The sequence below is a fragment of the Erithacus rubecula genome, assembly GCF_903797595.1.
Source record: "Erithacus rubecula genome assembly, chromosome: 5".
Classification (NCBI taxonomy): Eukaryota; Metazoa; Chordata; class Aves; order Passeriformes; family Muscicapidae; genus Erithacus; species Erithacus rubecula.
In genome coordinates, this window is record NC_136687.1 from 44,001,026 (window position 1) to 44,018,827 (window position 17,802).

The following is a 17,802-nucleotide window of genomic DNA, read 5'->3' on the forward strand; positions in this document are numbered from 1 at the left end:
AAGGAAATAGCTATGTTGCTGTTTCATAACATGTTATGACAAGTTTGATGGGGTTAGGCCATAGAGCATTCACCTGATGGCAGCTGAATTACTGGGAAAAAGACCCTTATTTTTTACTAAAAAAAAAATTAATTTAAAAAGCATTAGTCCTTATTCCTCCAGAAAAGGTCTTGGACATCTGACCCAAAGGTACCTAAAAATTTCTGCTTGTGTGTGTGTGTGTGTGTGTATGCATGGGAAACTGTCATTTCTAAGCCTGCCTCGTGATAGCTGAATGTGGGGTGGTTATTTTTGTTGGTAATACTATCTGTCTCACAGGGGAGAGGAGAAGCCAGCTCTATTTATAGTTCAGATTCACTGTCAAATGCTATCTTTCACAACAGTTCTATAAATGCTGCGTGACAGATTCTCAACTGGCACAGGCAAGCAGAGAGAGCAAAGTTGTGCCAGTTCACATCAGTCAAGAGTGCCAGCAAAATCATCACGGGGGTCAGGCTTCAGCAACACGGAGCAGCCCTTCAGTCAGCCACCATGGAACACATCTGCCAGTGCAAGTGTTGCTGTGGGTGGCATTAAATCCTGCACTGCACCTCCAGGGAAGGCAAACAGCCCCTGTGCAGCAACCCAGCTGCAAAGCCCTGAGCCCTGTGAGTAATAGGGCTGGCACAGCCTGGCAGAGGTGAGGGAAAGTACTGGATGTATAGAACTCACTTTGCAGCAGGCAGACTCAGGAGATGGGCATCTTACACTTGCATTTTATAAACTCACCCTAAAATTAGCCACCCCTTAAAATTGGTCACCCACCTGTGCTCAATGGGAAAGTGTATATTAAGTGTGCAAAATCAAAATAATACCATGACAGGAGCAGCTTATTTTCTGTTTTAAACTCAATAGCTAGATAATACAGCAAATACTCCAGAGCACTTCAGTTTCATAGAAATCTGAGGGCAATTTTACATATGGATGTGGATGGGGGTTCAGAGTCCCTGTGTGACTATCTCAGGCCTTTTTCTTCTCTAAACTACCATGGATAAGATGTGGAGCTCCAGCACAGACAAGAGTTAGTTAAGGTAAGTAGAGAGTCTGTGAGAGTAAGAGAAAATAACTTCTTGAAAACAGACTTGCAAAATAAGTCTTAGCCAAAATGCATGGAAGATTCGAGGATTAGTTTTCCTGCTAGTCACATCTTGAATCAAATGAGCTAGAACCAGTGGGAAGTACTGTGAAAGCCACATCCCAGTCTAGCCAGCATCCTTGTGGTTGATCTGGTTAGTCACTCAGCTCTAGGAGACATCTGTTAGGCAAACTCTTTTATCTAGCAATGCCTTTTTTGTTGCTGGTTTTTTTTTAACATGTTGTTTCTCTCTTACCCTCTCTTACTGTGCTGATGGGAGTGGTTGTCTTCCACCTCTGTGCAGAACCATGATCATAGTCTTTTCAGTGCCTGAGTCAGACCCACTTGCTGTGAGCTTTTGGCAGTTTCATGGTGGGACAGGCTTAACAGCTTCTTCTAGAGCTGTTTTCCATTGGCATAGGGAGCATTGATACCACAGCCCCTTGGACCTCACCTCCTGAACAAATCCAGAAGCTGAAGAGCTTGGAGAGCTGTGATGTTGCTAGATTCAAGCTACTGTTATTACTGTTTATAGTCACTTGCAGATATTCAGGCTGGGAGATGCCACTATCCCTAAGAGCTGAACATTTAAGTCACATTGAATATGATTTACTGGGAGAGAAATATCCCTCTGTTATAGATAACCAGTGATGCAGACACCCACAAAGGAAAATTTGGTTAGTTACCTTTTTGCCTTTCCAAGCCTATATGCATCCGGTGCTGTTTGGCTTTCTTTCCTTACAGGGGAGGTATCACAAATGCTGCCTCTGTGGGCAGCAGTGTTATTTCTTCTGATCTGTTGGACAGAATCAGCCACTCAGATTCTCTGAGGCTGAGCATGAGCCAGCAGAGTTTTGCCTTGTCTTCCCCTGCCACTAATAAGAACCTTTTCCTCAAGGATTAAACTGTGCTGATTGGCAGAGGTGTAGTATATGCACATAATTAAAACTGGATTTTGATATGGAAAAACATAGTTTGCTGCTGCAGTTTTTGAAGCCTTTTCTGTGTTTCCATTTATGTTGAGACTGACAAATATGTATGCATAATCTCTTTAGAACAGTCAGGAATCAGTGCCTGAACTCACTCTGAATGTGGCTGTTACTTTAACAGGGAAGTTTTTTTTCCGTGTCATACAGCACTACAAAAAGGGATGATCAGTTTTGCCTTTATTCATGTGATCAATGTAGTATTTGCCTTTATCCATCCTTCAGCATCCATCAGTTTATTCGTGTGCCTTTGTACATTGAATTACCTTTCTTTTTCTGTGCCTGAGAAAGCATTTAAATACACGTGCAAGTAATTTAAGTAATTTAATCCACACCTGAAAACACTGGAAAAGCAGTTTCAGGTTGATTTCAAAATATTAGAAATGCTTCAATCAAGAATCTCTTCTTCCATGGAAGTACAATGTTTCTTGCATTTAAGTCCTAAGGACTCTCCACATACATCCTTAATAAACTGAACAAATTGAATGCTTACTTGGGCACAGTATCAGATGAGAATTTTAAAGTGTTTTAGCCAGTGGAAATCACTCTTTCTTTAAAGGGTCTTTAGTTCTTCATTGTACTACCCAGCATCTTCAAACCCACTGGATTTTATTATTCATGTTATCTTACTAATTTATTTCCAGGATCTTTCTCGAAATCCTTAAGAATTATTCATTCTTTCTTATATCAAAGAGCATTTGAAAGTATTTTCATTTCCCTTGCAGCTTGACTGTTGCTGTGTGTGTTTACGAGGGAAAAGTTTTTCCTTATTACTTTGCTTCAGGATCACTTCTCAGGGTTCAGAGCTCAATTTCTCAAGGGCAAGATGAAAGCAGGAGGGTCTTGTGTTGCTGAGATTTTGCAGAGCTTTGCACTGCTGGCGACCCTTGCCTCTTGGCAATCACTACTCAGCCCCTGGCACCTCATATCTGGTAAAGATGGGATTCAAGGAAATTATTAACTGGCATATACAGTGTCCTGGTTTGCACAACATTTGACATTAAAACTGGCCCTTACTCCATCTGTGTGCTTTGGAGTGGAACCAGGAACTAAATTTAGCAGGTCATGGCTTCAGGGCAAGCATGGCTGTCAGTCCTGCCTGTGGTGCTTACTGTGACTTCTTTTCCTATTGGTTTACAAAGAAGGGGGCTTCCCTGATGGTTTCCAGATTTTTTGAATGACATTGGTCAGGTTTGTTCTGCTCTTCTCATGATTATTGAGACATAAATATAGCACTGCTTCACTAATTATGCTTTTTGGATGGCAAATAAATGCTGTTCAGCAAGAAAAGCAGCTACTTAGTTTAATAAAACAGCTAAAAACAAAAGGGATGTTGAAATTCTTATCTGTTTTTCACTATTTAAGTGTCCAAAGTAACTGGATACCAGCTTTCAAGTTTTTCTTTTAGCTAGAAGTTTCTGTTTAGAAATGGGATGCTGTTTTAGAATAAACAGTCAGAAGTCTGACTCTGGCCACCAGTATCAGATGACCTGCATTAAGAGTGGGGACTTTGGTGTTGCTGATTTCCAATGTTTTTCCAGATAGCAGCAGCAGGGTAGCAAAAAGGGCTTATGCCAGCTCTGTGTCACCAAAGGCTCCTCTCTGATCCAGTCCAACTCACTCTACAACACATTTGAAGATGACTGAGTCACCTTTATAGCTGCACTCAGATCATATCCCGAATGTTAATGGGCTGTCAAAACTAGATTATATATCTGTATTCTTGTCTGTAATGGTAATTTTGTTCATTATTTTCCCCTCTTTGACAAAAAGAGCTAATTTGCTACTTGAATTTTAAAGATGATGATAAGAGTTGCCTTCTGCATCCTTTCCAAGTGAGTCTGTAGTGTCAAGTCAAAGTAGTGCTGCATCTATGATGAAGAAAAGTCATGCAGAAAATAAGAGACTTCTTTCAAGGCAACTCTGCATTTTTATAACTCAGGCACATTTCTATTTCTCCAGCAATGCCATAGGTCCCCTTGTTGCGCTCTGGCTTATCTACGAGCAAGGTGCAGTAATGCAGGAAGCATCAACTCCCATCTGGCTGCTGTTCTATGGAGGTGTTGGGATCTGTGTGGGTCTCTGGGTCTGGGGAAGAAGAGTTATCCAGACTATGGGTAAAGACCTCACTCCAATCACACCATCAAGGTAGGTCCACAGGTGTCATTCCAGTTGTGCGAACTTTGTGTGTGACCCAATCTTGAGAAATTGCCATTCCATTATTTTGTTTGTAATGCAGTTTGGCGGATTTGCTGTGCTTTGATTTTAATGATAACCTGGCTTTGACTTCTCCATCTTTCTAAAAAGAATGAAAGAAATAAGCGAAAAAGGAGAAAAAGAAAGTATGAGAAAAAGAAAGAAAGGAAAAGAAAGAGAGAAAGGAAAAAACATAACCCTGTAATAATGAATGTGTTTAAGGCAAAGAGGTCTGCATGAACAGACAGCAGAGTCTTCTGCTGATGACCTAATCATCATGGTAGAAGGTGCATTTGGAAATGGCAAGACTACAGTGGCTTTCCCATTGTGCTTCAGACTACTAAACCCATGTGTATTTATTACAGTAATTTTCATCTTTAATGCATACTCGACCTCTGCTGGTGCTGAACCAAATTGCTACTTAGGCACAATTCACCACAGCATAGAGTAGTGAAGGTCTCTGACACAATGAGCCATGCAGACGGGGTACTGCAGGTAACTAGCCTGTGCCATTCTCATTATTCAGCCCTTTCTTGTTCTCTTAACTTACTCACATGACAAAAATCAGTTGGAGATAAAACAGTCGAAAGAAGAAACTGGTAAGACTTTGGCACGCTGCATGGTATCAGTCCGAGCTGATGCAAAGAGTGATTGTGAAGTGTTTTCTTATGCTTCCTGCAGTGGATTCACTATTGAGTTGGCTTCGGCGTTCACAGTTGTGGTAGCTTCCAATGTTGGACTTCCTGTCAGTACTACACACTGCAAGGTATGCCTTTGCCCAGCGACTGCAGTCAAGGCAGTCTGGACTGTTCATCTTAAAATTGTGCTGCTCGAGCCAGGGATAATGGCACGGTGAGGGGAAAACAGCCGCTGACAGAGGATGGTTAGGGAGGGGTACATCAGCACATCTCGGTCATGCCAGCAAAGTGGGAAAGTAATCAGGCTTCCGAAAAATGTGTTGGAGTTGTCACAGTAAAGTCACTGGAATTGGCCACAGCATAAACTCCATAGTTGCTGATGGAGAAAAATAGCACTTACAAAAGTGTGACCTCAATTTTAAAGCAAATGATTGCAGGGAAGAGCCTGGTTTCCTCTGATGGTGCCATTTGAACCTGGTCGGGTAACATTTCTCCCTTGTTCAGAGGCTGCGCACCATTCATCATTTATACTTGACTTTCTTGATAAGTGCATGGCATGGGATTTCCTGCATATAACTCTTTTACTACAGGTTTTCCATCTGTCTTTTTTTTTTTTTATTTCTTCACAGTGGATTTTGCATTGAAGTAATGTGTGCGCTAACGGTACTTGTAGCCTCAAATGTGGGTATTCCAATAAGCTCCACCCATTGCAAGGTATTGGAGTTTGCAGTGATACTATCAGTAAATCACATCACTAGGACAAACTATAACAAAATCTGGGAGATACTGACTGTTGCAGATTGCCTTCACTGTGCTGTGCCCTCCAGACCGTGACCGCAAAATAACGGGGCCCACTTTTAAAGGCAGTACAGCCAAATAAAGTCAGCATTATAACTAATTGCACAAAAGTCTGGACTGTCTTTCACCCCTACATGGTTGTATTGAACTAATATAGACATATTAAAATAACGTAGATTCGTAGTCTGTGTGAACCCAGTTACGTGTATTTTAAAACCACCTGTATGAAAAACACTGCTACACCATTAAGCTAATATTTTAATGCCTCTCTTCTTTTAAACCAACTTGTCCTCACTTTTGTGCATTGTAATACAGAATCCGGCCCTTGTAATTAGTCCTTCGAACAAGGTACTTTGGTTTCTTGTTTTTATTATTTTAAAAAGAACACTTTCTAGTATAGATACAGGCTAGCTAGTGGGCATAATTCAATTGTGTCATGAAGATTTATATAGCTTATAGAGAAAAGGGAGCATGTGGACATTTACACTACTGGAAGAACATAATGGGAATTTGGAATTCCATTCCCTGGGAAATTCTCAGGTCAAATATCCCTTCTTTTTTCCTTTGTTTCTCCATGGACTGTCAAGCTCTTGGACATGCAGAGCTATTTGTTTCTTTCACCCTCTGGCAGGATGTGGGGAAGTGCCTCCAAAATCTGAGACCCCAGAATGGCAGTCCATCTGTTCGTTGCACACCACCAAGACCAAGCCTTAAAAATAGACAGTCCTTGTAGGATTCACTTCTGCACTCTGGAGAGCTAGGAGCCCCTGGCTGGGGCTGGGGCAGGCAGGTTTCTGGGGATAACTGCTCCATGGCATGGCAGCCTGTCAGCCTTGCCTGTGACATTGACCTGCTTTCCAGTAAAAGACTCAATGAAATCCACACATCCTGCAAAATGCCCAAAGTTGGTTCAATTGGCCTTTTTCTAGTGAAAACCATTTCTTCAGAAGGCCTTCCTCTATTGCAAAATCATTTATTTCTTCTACCCTGGTGCTCTTTGAGAAGCAGCCAAGACTGAACTGCTCTGAAAGGCTGTTCAGATTTCCTGGCATTGACAGAACTCTGGTTCCTCTGAAACAAGCAGGGAGGGGAAAAATAATAACCATGTTATCCACTTCTAAAAATGCTAGCCTGAAACCACCTCCCTTTAAGCTGACTGATATATAAAACGCATGATGAAGAGTTTGCCAGGGAGAATAATACAGCTTTGATTATCCCACTTGCATGCCTGAAACACTTCCAGCCAACTATTGTAAAAGAGAAAACACATTTTGGTCCAAACAAATAGACTGAATTTAGAAAGAAAATGTCTTGGAAGCCATAAGCTAATGAGAGCGGTATTCATTCACTCAATACAGCTAAAAGCTTGGTCTTTTCTAACTGCAGTGCAAAATAGATCTTTTTAAAAATACTTCCATAAAAGCAGCTAATGTGGTTAGTCTGTGTCTGCTCCCTGTAGCTTGCTCTATCTCATTAGATGGATCATTCTTAATGGGAAGATCCACTTTGCAATAGAATTAGACTGTTTCAGGGATGTCACATTATTATAACGGACTCTGTGTTTCAGCAAAATGAGATCCTGAGTTGAGAGATCCTAAGTGAGCAACACAAGATAAAGCAAACACTTGTAACAAATGTATTCTTGTATTCCTTGTTTTCTTCGAGACCCAGGGAAGAAATAAAAGAATTGTTAAATATCATTTGCTCCATGTGAAAATGCCATGCTGAAAGTGCCATCAGCCATTCAGTCAAAAATGCTTTCTTAAAAATCAGCAGAAAAATTATTTTGGCTTAGAAATCCAAAAGAAAACAGGTTTGAGGTGAGCTGAATCTTGAGCCTCTAGCATGAGGGATTGGGTATTATTCTTTTCCTCAATATTTGTTCCACTGTGAAATAGCACTTGCTTGAGTGGGAGCCCTAAGAAGGCATGTCAGTCAACTGAATGTACAGCAGCTGAATAAACTGATGTCAAATAAGGAGCAGCATGAAACAGCTGAGTTGGAGGGAAACTTTTTTCAGGTGAAACAGTAGACTGTAATGAAAAATGGAGACCAAGTATGAAGGAAAGCTCTGAGCAGCACTTTTTGGATCTTGTAGCAGATGTGGTGGCAAACTGGAGGTTGGTAACAGGAATAAAAGCATTTAGCTTCTGGGGGAGGTTTGTGAAGCCCTCTCAGATCAGGACCTGCCTTTGGTCCTAAATCAGAGCCTTTGGTCTACATGAGGTAGTCACTGCCCGATGTGCCTGTCCCACATCTATGGCCGAGCAGTTTTTTCACTCTCAGTGCCTGCTGAGAGCCTGAACGTCACCTTCATCATTGCCACAGGTCCAAGGGGAGAGGAAAAGCCCTTAAAAGCCTCCAGCTCAAGAGGGCTTTGAGGAAAGACCTAATCTTTTGAGCCTCCAAAGGAATTTCTGGGTCTGAATGCAGTAGCCACATTGGTCTGGCTGCACTGTTTCCACCTCTCCTGGGATTTAGCACTGAAAAGCCAGTGTGGTGTGAATGCATATCTTCCCTTTCTGCTGCCCAGGTGGGCAAATGATTGTATTGAGTCATAGCGTGTCTGTTATTTGTTCTCAGATTGGAGATTTAGAAATAACCATTTCTTAGCTGTAACAGAGTATGTTCAGGTACAGATAGGAGCAGCAGTTAAATGCTTTTCCTCTGCAAAAGTGACTTTGCTGAGGTCATTTTGTCAGCCCCGTTTTACCATTATGATTTTGCGGTTTTGAAAAATATTCTCTGTTGCTATGGTTGAATTATCATGTTACATGTGATTTTTATTATGCACCATTGCACAGGAACAAGAGAGCCAAAAGCATTTCTGTAATGTTTTAAGCAGAGCATACTGAAGGCAAACTGCACTGGTTTCCAACCAATCTCAAAGTAGATATCATCTGAAATTCTATAGAAGGTGTAGTGTGCCTACACCCAAGGATTAGCTACTCTCCTAACCTCTAGTCCATCAAAAATCACTATTAATAAACTAAACTTTAATAATGTTTAAAACAGATTGCCAATGCCATCATTGCTGATACCATTTAAATTTCAGGAAGGACTCGGACATTAGTGTATGTAGACTGCAGGCTTGCTCAATAAGTATGCTTTCTGCAGACAGATGCTAATACACACAAAAAATAAAGCTGAGCCTGACAGCTAGAAACCCAAATGGTGTTTCCTCGAGTTAATGCTTTGATGTAGTCACATGTGTGAGGTTCCCCTTCACCTAGATACACCTCCACCTCCTAAATACACTTACACCTCCTAATTACAGAACAGCATATTGTGCACTCCATGAGTATTCAGATGAAATATTATCTATTTTTTAATAATCTAATAAAGATTTCCTTATTGGGTCAAACTTTTGACAGAGGCCTTATTGGTCACAGAATATCAAGTTTAGTTTTCTCTTGTTCTATCAATCGCACCCTAGAGTTACAGGGTCTTCCACAAGTAACTCTTCTCCATAAAGAAACATTAAGCAGTAGTTAGAAGCTAAACAGGTGTTAGCAAAATATGCAGATTTGATATCCCCATGTTATCTTTCCCTGATTCCCTATAATCCTGGCATGTATCATTTTCTTGGCTCTGTACAAAGGGAGCAGCCCATCTTTTGATCTATAGGCAGGGACTGATACTCCCATTAAGAAAATAAACAGAGAGGCAGGGATGGCACTTCAGGAAGCACATGCCCAGCTGTGTCTTGGAGTTTCCTTACCTTCAAAACAGGACATTTCTTCCACATTTCTTGCTGCTTTACCGTGCACTTTGAATAGACTTACACTGTTTTTGCTAACAGCATGGAAACCACTTCCAGGGCAGAAAGAAAATGTAGTCTTTCTGAAGTTTTTTGTATAATTTTTCATTGAAAATGTTTTTATCAGTCCAGTTTTTTTTCTTAAAAAACTGATACGCTGGGTTTATACCTGAGCTTATGAACTCAAGATACCTTTGAATAAAGAGAAGGTTGCAGCTCTGCCCATAACACTGTGTGTTTTGTCTACAAAACCACTGACCTATCCAGCTGCCCTGGTAGCAGTGTCTTTGAAGTATATCTTGGTGTTTTATCCATTCCCCACTATTCTCTTGGTGTCTGAACAGTTTGTGTGCCCCATAGTGTCAATCTGGTGTCTTTGTTTAAGACAGGATTTCAGCTCTGGATGCTTTGCTTGACTAGCTGGTCCAGAAGGGCTTGTTTCCCTCACAGGGCTCAGATTGATGGGTTTGATGTACTGGGTCTAAGCCTGCAATGTCTGTCTGCCCTCTGCAAAGCCACCATCACTTCCACAGGGTGGGCTCAGCTGCTTTTACCTTGCCACTGCCATCCTGTTTGTAGCTGGCAGTATTGGCATATGGATGTGGTGTTTTGGGTCAGCACTGTATGCTGGGCTGTGAGCTGCACAGAGAGGCTCAGCAGCTGCTGGGTGAACAGGCAGGACATCCCAAACCAACAAGAGGACAGGCAGGTGGGACAGGAACCATACTAGCTATCCTGGCCTGCCCTATGCAGTGCTGTCCAGCAAAGCCTTAAAAACAACTTTCCTGGTGTTTTCCTGATTTAAACTGCAGTCAGGCCAGAGTCAATGGACAGTTGCTCTGTGGACTGAGTCAGGAGGGCTGCCTCAGTTGCACTGAAGGCTCATGTAGGAGTTAGCAGGGCAGAATAAAACTCACCAACATATTTTATTGCCTTTGGCTGACCCCAAGACCCATGAAAAATAGGAGAGCATTGAAAAACAAATGTTTAAGTAGGCTAGAAGTGTCACCTCCTGCCACCACACCAGAACAACACCATTGTCATTCTCAGGGGCTTCTGTATCTGAGAGCAGAGCTTGGTATCAGCTGACTGGCATTGGTGTGGCCGTGGGCATGTTACAGGCGCTCAGAGCTACCCCTCACACCTGTCTCCCTCTCGCCCGTGCTCCAAGGTTGGCTCCGTGGTGGCTGTCGGCTGGATCCGCTCCAAGAAAGCCGTCGACTGGCGCCTCTTCCGCAACATCTTCCTGGCGTGGTTTGTGACTGTGCCGGTGGCCGGTTTGTTCAGCGCTGGTGTGATGGCACTGCTGATGTACGGGATCCTGCCTTAAATTTGAGGAGCTTCCTCTGCCAGGAAAAGCGGAAATGGCCGAGCTACTACCAATGGGAGAAGAGCTCCCATGAAAGAAGCAGTCAGAGAGGATCCATCTTCCATACCTAACTTCTTATCTACTGTACATAACAATGTGTCATATTGGTGACATGGTGATGTGGTGCCATTTCTTATATATTAAAGAAATATATATGCATATAGTAGGTAACAATACCTAAGTTATATCATCAGTGGGGTGAAAATAATTGCCTAGAACTTAATATTTAGTAAAATTTGTACATAGTGTATCATTTTGGTGGCTATTTTTTAATCTTTTGAAGAAGAGTATGGATTAGGAAATGTTTCTTGTACATTTGATATAAGAAGAAGCGAGGTCAGGACTGCATAATACATGAATTTTTTAAAGCTATTAAGATACTGGAACAAAAGAAAATGTGCAGAAGTGCTTTTCATAAAATAACTTTGTTCATATCGTATTGATTTTCATGTATCATAGCGTGATGGTTATGGCTGTGTAAATACTTATGAACAGTAACTTTTAAATGGTGCATTTCCCTTATATATTTTGGATAAGAAAGTTTTGGAAGTACCAAAGAAGCAGGGGAATAGCTTGCCGATATTATGTTGTTGTCTCCACGTGTGTTGTGTTTCCCCACCTCTGATTCAACGTTGTTTTCACCAAGATCCAGCTACTGAGGCTGGGATAGTACTGTTCATGTCTTAATGTAACTTTAAAAAAAAAAAAAAAAGCGCGCACAAAAATTAGTTCTCGTGACTTAGTAGGCAGCCCATGGCTCTCCATGTTAGCTGATAGTAAACTGACTTCATTTTGTGAGTTGATACTTGAGTATGTCACTGCTCACCTTCTACCTTTCCCCTTCAAGTCTCAGCTCCTGGTTGCCCTGCTCTCGATTCCTGTGGGAGGACAGACCATCGGCCTCCCCTGCTTCTCTCCATGCAGACACAAGCACTCTCAGGTACAGGAGCGGGGCCGTGGAGCACACGGCTCCCCCGCGTACAGAAGCAAAGGGCAGCAGTGGGCAGGAAAGGGCTCAGCCCTGGATTTGTGTTTGGAGGTAATGGGCACCCATGGGAGTGCTGATCCATGCAGGGGAGGATGTGAGCAGGTGCTGCCTCCCCCACCCCCGGCAAGTCCCATCCCAGCCACAGCCAGCCAGCCTCCTGCTGTGCTGCCTACAGCCAGGAGGGGACAGGACCCTGGCCCTGTATGGATGGAGGTTGAATGGTAACCAGCGTTTGGGATGAGATTTTTGTTCACAGCGGCTCAGGGGAAAATGGCCAGCTCCATCCCCTGCATGCCTTTGGAAAGCACATTTGAGTGAAGGTTACTGATTTGTGGGTGGGAGGCAAAGGGCAAGGGGTGCCCAGAGGAGGTTGGGAATCTGTTACTGTTTAAATGCTGCTAAAATTTTGATAAAATGTTCTTGGTACTCCATTGTGATTTTTCCATTGGTCATTCATACCAAATTTATAATTAAAAGATAAAAAGCCCCTGTAATTGTCTCTTGCGTTTTTGGAGTATTACTCAGCTGTAATGGGAAGGCTCCCCAGGCAGTTAAAGCCTACTCTTTGGCATCAGATGCCTTTTGTCCTTTGTCTGCTGTGGTCAGTGGGATCAAACCATGCTCTGTGTGACACTGACAAAACCTCCCTTTTCTTCCTGCTATCCTGACAGCCCCAGTGCCCAGCCCTCACTCTCCCCGAGCTTGGCTCACAGACATCTCTCTGTTGAGGTTTGGGAGCTCGTGGGCTGCTTCAGACACATTCCCTGGGCACTTGCTGCCTCCAACTGCCTCACACACTCTGGCTCTATTTCTGGGGCTCTGGAAGCATCTCTATGCCATGGCACCCTGGTGCTCCATTTCCAACCCCTCTGAAACCCTAGAGCTGTGGTATAAATAGTGCTGGCAAAGGGGTGGGACTGGTGGGCAGCAGCTGAGTGACCAGAGTAGCCAGTAAATGCACAGAGACAATTTGAGACCTGTGGAAAAGGGTGCAAGAACTCACCTTATCTTAGCACTTGCAGAAACAAATGCCTGCCCAGTGGCCCAGCAGCTTCCCACCTTGTTTTATCTACAGAGACAAACCAGACTTCTCTCACTCTAGCAGCAGGGACGCAGCTGTAGCCCTGCCAGACACAGGCAGCATGCAGAGGGCTATGCCAGCTCTGGGGGTATGTGATAATCCCCCAGCACACATAGCTGGGTGTCTGTCAACACACACATATATAAATAAAACTGCTGTGAGGGAAATGGCTTGCAAGGAAGCATCTCCAAGATATTCCTGCCCCAGCTACAATAACCTTCAATGTGGAGAGAGATGGAAAATCCAAAGTGATTTTCTTCACACCCCAGAGAAGCAGAAACTGCAGAGGAAGCACAACTGGTGAAACATGGTGCAAATATGGGCACAGTTAAAACTCCCTTTGCTCAGACAGCAATCAAAATAGGTCTATTTTCAGGTAAAAAAAATGGTGGGGGGTTTGCATTTTTTTCAGCAGCATTGGAGCTCAATGGGGCTGGAGAGCTGAGCTTGTTTAGCCAAGGCTTATTTAACAAGCACGTGCTGATAGACCTTGACAGAGACACTGGATGTTTGTACCCTGCAGGGCTGCCCCATCCCCTGGCAGAGCTTTTCCCACTGTGGTTCACAGCCATCAGGGCTGCAGCCCTCCCAGGCAGGACACAGGACAGCATGGTTGTCACTGGGCAGACTTTGCTATGTGCTGGGGAGAGATGCGCACAGGCTGCTGGGGCTGCAGGAAAAGTGAACACAAGAAACAGGTCAGGAGGCAAGAGAGACAGAAGCTTGATGGAAATATTTATTACAAATAGAAATCTTTAGCCGAGGAAATGCAGCCTGAATTTCAGAAATCTAAGTGTCTACTGTGCTTCATATAGATCGGTGTTAAATCTTTGACTCAAACCAGCCTGAGGAGAGCCAGCTGGCAGACCTTGAGAATGCAAATAGACTAATTACCCTCATCAACCTCTCCTCCTGCCTCCACCTTTCACCCTACTAGCAGATTTCATGGTTTGCCCTGAGAGTTGATTTGCCTTGGTGTGTCTGATGGTGACTGTGATGATGCTGGGACATGTTTTTGCCACTAGCTCTGATTGTGCTGCTTGGCAGGGTGCCCTGTGGTGGTGAAGTTGTTGTGGCATGGTGACCTGTGCATCCTGTTCTGTCCTTCCCAGCAGAGCAGCCCTGTTCTGCCAGCTCCCTGCTGCTGGTCTCCCACTCCAAGGTGAGTGCCCTGTGTGCTCTGACTGGCTGAACAGCCCTTGGAGCATGAGCACGACCTCTTGCCCATGCCACTGAGATTTGTTGTGGAGCTGGTCACTAAATGCTCCTTTTGGTGACATGTGTGGTGAGAGGGGAAATGCAGTGGAGAGGTGCATGGGGCAGGACAAAGCAAAGGCACAAGGGCCCTTGTTTGTGATAGAATGGTCGGGGTTGCTTTGTGAGATACCCTGTCCCAGACCTGGGGATCCAGGTGCTCCTGGGACTGCAAGATGGTGTTGATGGAGAGATCCATATTTTTGCGGGGCAGAAGACTGTTTGAAATAGTGTCCTGAGCTTTTACTTCTCTAGAGAAGGTAGATGACAGGTAGTTTATTTTGGTTTTGGGTTTCTTTTTTTAAAGTTTAAGGACCTTTGTTTTTGTGTTACTCCTTTTATGGAGCGTGCTTTAGTGCCGTTAATGATTGGTTTGATGGAGCATTGACTCCACCTACTGGTTACCAAAAAGAAGTCTGAACTAGAGTAAGATTTTTATTGCCAACACGAAGCTTTGTGAGTCTCCTTTTTCTAAGCAGTAATGCAGAACAGAAAGGAATTATATGTAACAGAAAAGGTGAACTGTGCTCTTTCCAGGTGAAATTGTACAAATAACTAAATATTGCACACGCAGTTTAATTTCTAATATCTTAGGTTCTAGGAGAAGAAAGTATTACTGTTGCACTGAATTAAATTACATTTTCACATTGGTTGATACAAGAAGACTTTTCTTCTACTTGTCTTACAAAAGTAACCAGTATGTCACTTGAGTTCTTAAAACTAAGCTGCTGAACTTCTGCAGTGATGCTATTTTAGCACTGTATTGATAGAAAACATTTTGTCCAGGGGTAACATTGGTCTGAAAGATTATATAAGCATATTACACCACTGATTCAACTAACTGCAGTTTTCAGAAGGGTTTTATTTTTCCAAAGTGAAATAGTATTTTAAACTTGTACAAATACTCTGTACTGTTACCAGCTTTTAGGTGCAGAGCGATTATTTTTTGTGTGAAAAGGTGAAGGCAAATAACAAAAGCTTATTTCCTTCCTTAACTGCAACCATCTTCAAAACAAAGTTGGTGCCTGGAAACCAAGCACAAACAATGTCTGCGTTTCATGGCTCCTTGCACCTGTCCCAACTTACATTAAACATCCAACTTCAGGAATATGACTTCCCATCTGATAAACCCTAAATTCAAGGATATGATGTGCTACTGCACTGCAAGTATTTACTGTAGATCATTATTCATTACTATGCTTCACAAAGAGAAAAACTGCCCAGTTGCAGTCAGCCCCTGGCTGGATCTTCCCATGTGATGGCATGGTGCATGCCAATTCCTTTGCTGTGAGCAGCCTCGTGCAGCTTACAGAATTCAAGTTGCTGCTAAAGAACTTCTTTCTGGTCTCTCATTTTGTAAGGACAGCTGGGATTCTCTGCCTCTGAAAGCTGACTTCATTCACTAACTAGGGATACTCCACCAGTCCATATCTTCCCTTTGCAAAAACGGAGAAGATGTTGTGCATGTAGATCAAGTTGCCAGTGTCAGGGAAAGGTGAGGAGGGTGTAGGACACTGCTCTTATGTGAAACAGGAAGATGGTTCTAAGTGGAAAAGCATTAAAGCATTTTTGTATGATACTAAAACTGTTTTCCTACTGTGAGAGGATTTATCATCCTTTTTACTGGATTGGAAAAAATACAGGAAGGTTATTCTGAAAATAACCTTGCTCTTGAAGTACTTTGTAATGGATGATCTTTCCAGACAGTGTTGAGAATCCTCTTAATCCTGTAGAAAACAGGCACACCTGGAACTGCCCAGGGTTTCTGGACTGAATAATTTTCTGTATGCCTGGTTTTTCCACTCCTTGCTTCTTGTGGAATCTTGGTGATCTCTGTAACAGAAATTGCATGTGACATGTCTTTCACACTCATGGGCTTATCAAGGTAAAGCTGACAATTTCTCTTTTCTCAGTCTCTGACTTTGCATGACAACCTGCAGTAAGTCTTTGCTGTTTTCTGACAGATGACTGCTTCTGTTTCCTGTGAGAACAGTGATGCATTGTTACACTGATAAAGTGCCTGTCAGTGCTGGGGTCAAGTGCTGCTCAAAATACACCAAACCAATATGGAACTGGCACAAGAAATTACGAAAGGGAGAAAAACGAACTTGAGGCTAGACCTAAGCACCATGAAGAGCTTGGTCACTTTATGGGAGGAATGTCACAAATTCAATTCTATGGACAAGCTTTGATGGTAGACAAAGGTGAATGCACCTGGATTTTTTTAGCCATGTGATGCTTTTGTTGCTTTCTGAAGGTTTAGGTATTTTTTTTCTAAGCACTTAGAACAATTTGGATACAGAAATCTGTGCCCCGAATCCTTGAGACAACAGTTCAAGGGCTACATTATGTAAAGATCTGCTAAAAACCCTTTTATATATTTGGGTTAAGGTTTCTAAGCACTGCAGAAACAGGTCAAAAGGCTTTATCAACTTGCAGGCTGTTCTCTTCCATAGAACAGTGTCCTTCCTGTTCCTATCCTGAATAATGTTCATTAAGCAGTTTCCCTTCCTTTATGAAGGCTGGAGTAAATGCTTTTAGCTATCATTTGAAGAAAATCTCCTGGATTCACATTATTTGTCATATGTATTATGACAAAGATTTCTTACTTGTTTGCTTCATCTTTTATTTTGGGTAGTCTGCATCAAATGAGTGTAAGGATATTTCCTTTGCTACTAAAAATTACTCCAGATCCCCTTCGCACAGGAATGCACAGGGACAAAAATTTCTAATTTGTAAGAACTAGTAACAGATATGAGAAGTTTGCAGATGGTGTTGATAAAAAAACACAAGTATCAGGATAAACAGAAAGGATAGAAATAAATGAGGTGGAAAGGACATACTAGCAAAACCAAAATAGCCTTCAGAAATCAAGAGGTTGTGGATGAGACAAACAAATAATGGCAGAAACACAAGCTGCTGATACAAATCCAGAAGAGAAACATTGCTACAGAGATTCTAATGGCCTTCCTCAGAATTCACCAGCTTCAAAGGGCCTCTGTTAGAGTAGATTTAACTGGCAACCTGTTTGTTGCCTTTTTTTTTTTTTTTTTTTTTTTTTTTTTTTTTTATTCTCATGCCAGCATTAGCTCTAGGACAAAGGTGGCCACTGGCTTTTCAAATGGGGGACATAGAGAGATGGTCACGGAGCAAAGTGAGCAGTCTTTCTCCTGCTCTCCTTATTCTCCAAGTTGCCAGGGTGCCTGGTCTTATTCTGCTCATCTAGTTTCAGAAGCAGTACTCAAGGACGAAATTCCCACTTAATTTAATTGAGACAATAGCTGTAGGGTTTTTCTGATATAATTGTTTATCATTTAACATTATTTTTCCTGAAGCTGCAATTCTCACTGCCAATTCAGTGGGTAATGGAGGAAGTCAGGACAGGAAATGCCTCAAAACCTCTCAGGTGCTGCCCACAACATTTACTTGAGAGTCTCCCACTTGAAGATGTTGAAGTTCAGATATAGCTTGTTACCTCTTCCATTAAGATTCTTCATATGAAGAGCTAATTTAATAAATTTTTCTTTTTTTTTTTTCTTTTTTGCAAGGAAAGAAAGGAACCAGTCATAGAAATAATTCCCTGTAAAGACCTTAGTAGCTTCCTTTAGACGTGACACA

General features: G+C 42.5%; 1 protein-coding gene across 7 annotated transcripts in view; it reads left to right on the plus strand.

The window, feature by feature from the left end:
* SLC20A2 (solute carrier family 20 member 2) overlaps window positions 1–12,333 on the plus strand; it is a 56,885-nt gene extending 44,552 nt beyond the window's left edge. For 4 of the 7 annotated variants that reach the window (XM_079305491.1, XM_079305490.1, XM_079305492.1 and 1 more), the window contains 3 exons: window positions 4,063–4,248; window positions 4,978–5,062; window positions 10,664–12,333. In XM_079305491.1, coding sequence (XP_079161617.1) covers window positions 4,063–4,248; window positions 4,978–5,062; window positions 10,664–10,822 — 430 coding nt within the window. In that variant the 3' untranslated portion in view covers window positions 10,823–12,333. Of the gene's footprint in view, window positions 1–4,062; window positions 4,249–4,977; window positions 5,063–5,563; window positions 5,649–10,663 lie in introns of all 7 variants that reach the window. The other 3 variants (XM_079305494.1, XM_079305493.1, XM_079305495.1) reach the window with 2 other exon arrangements.
* The last annotated feature ends 5,469 nt before the right edge of the window (window positions 12,334–17,802 follow it).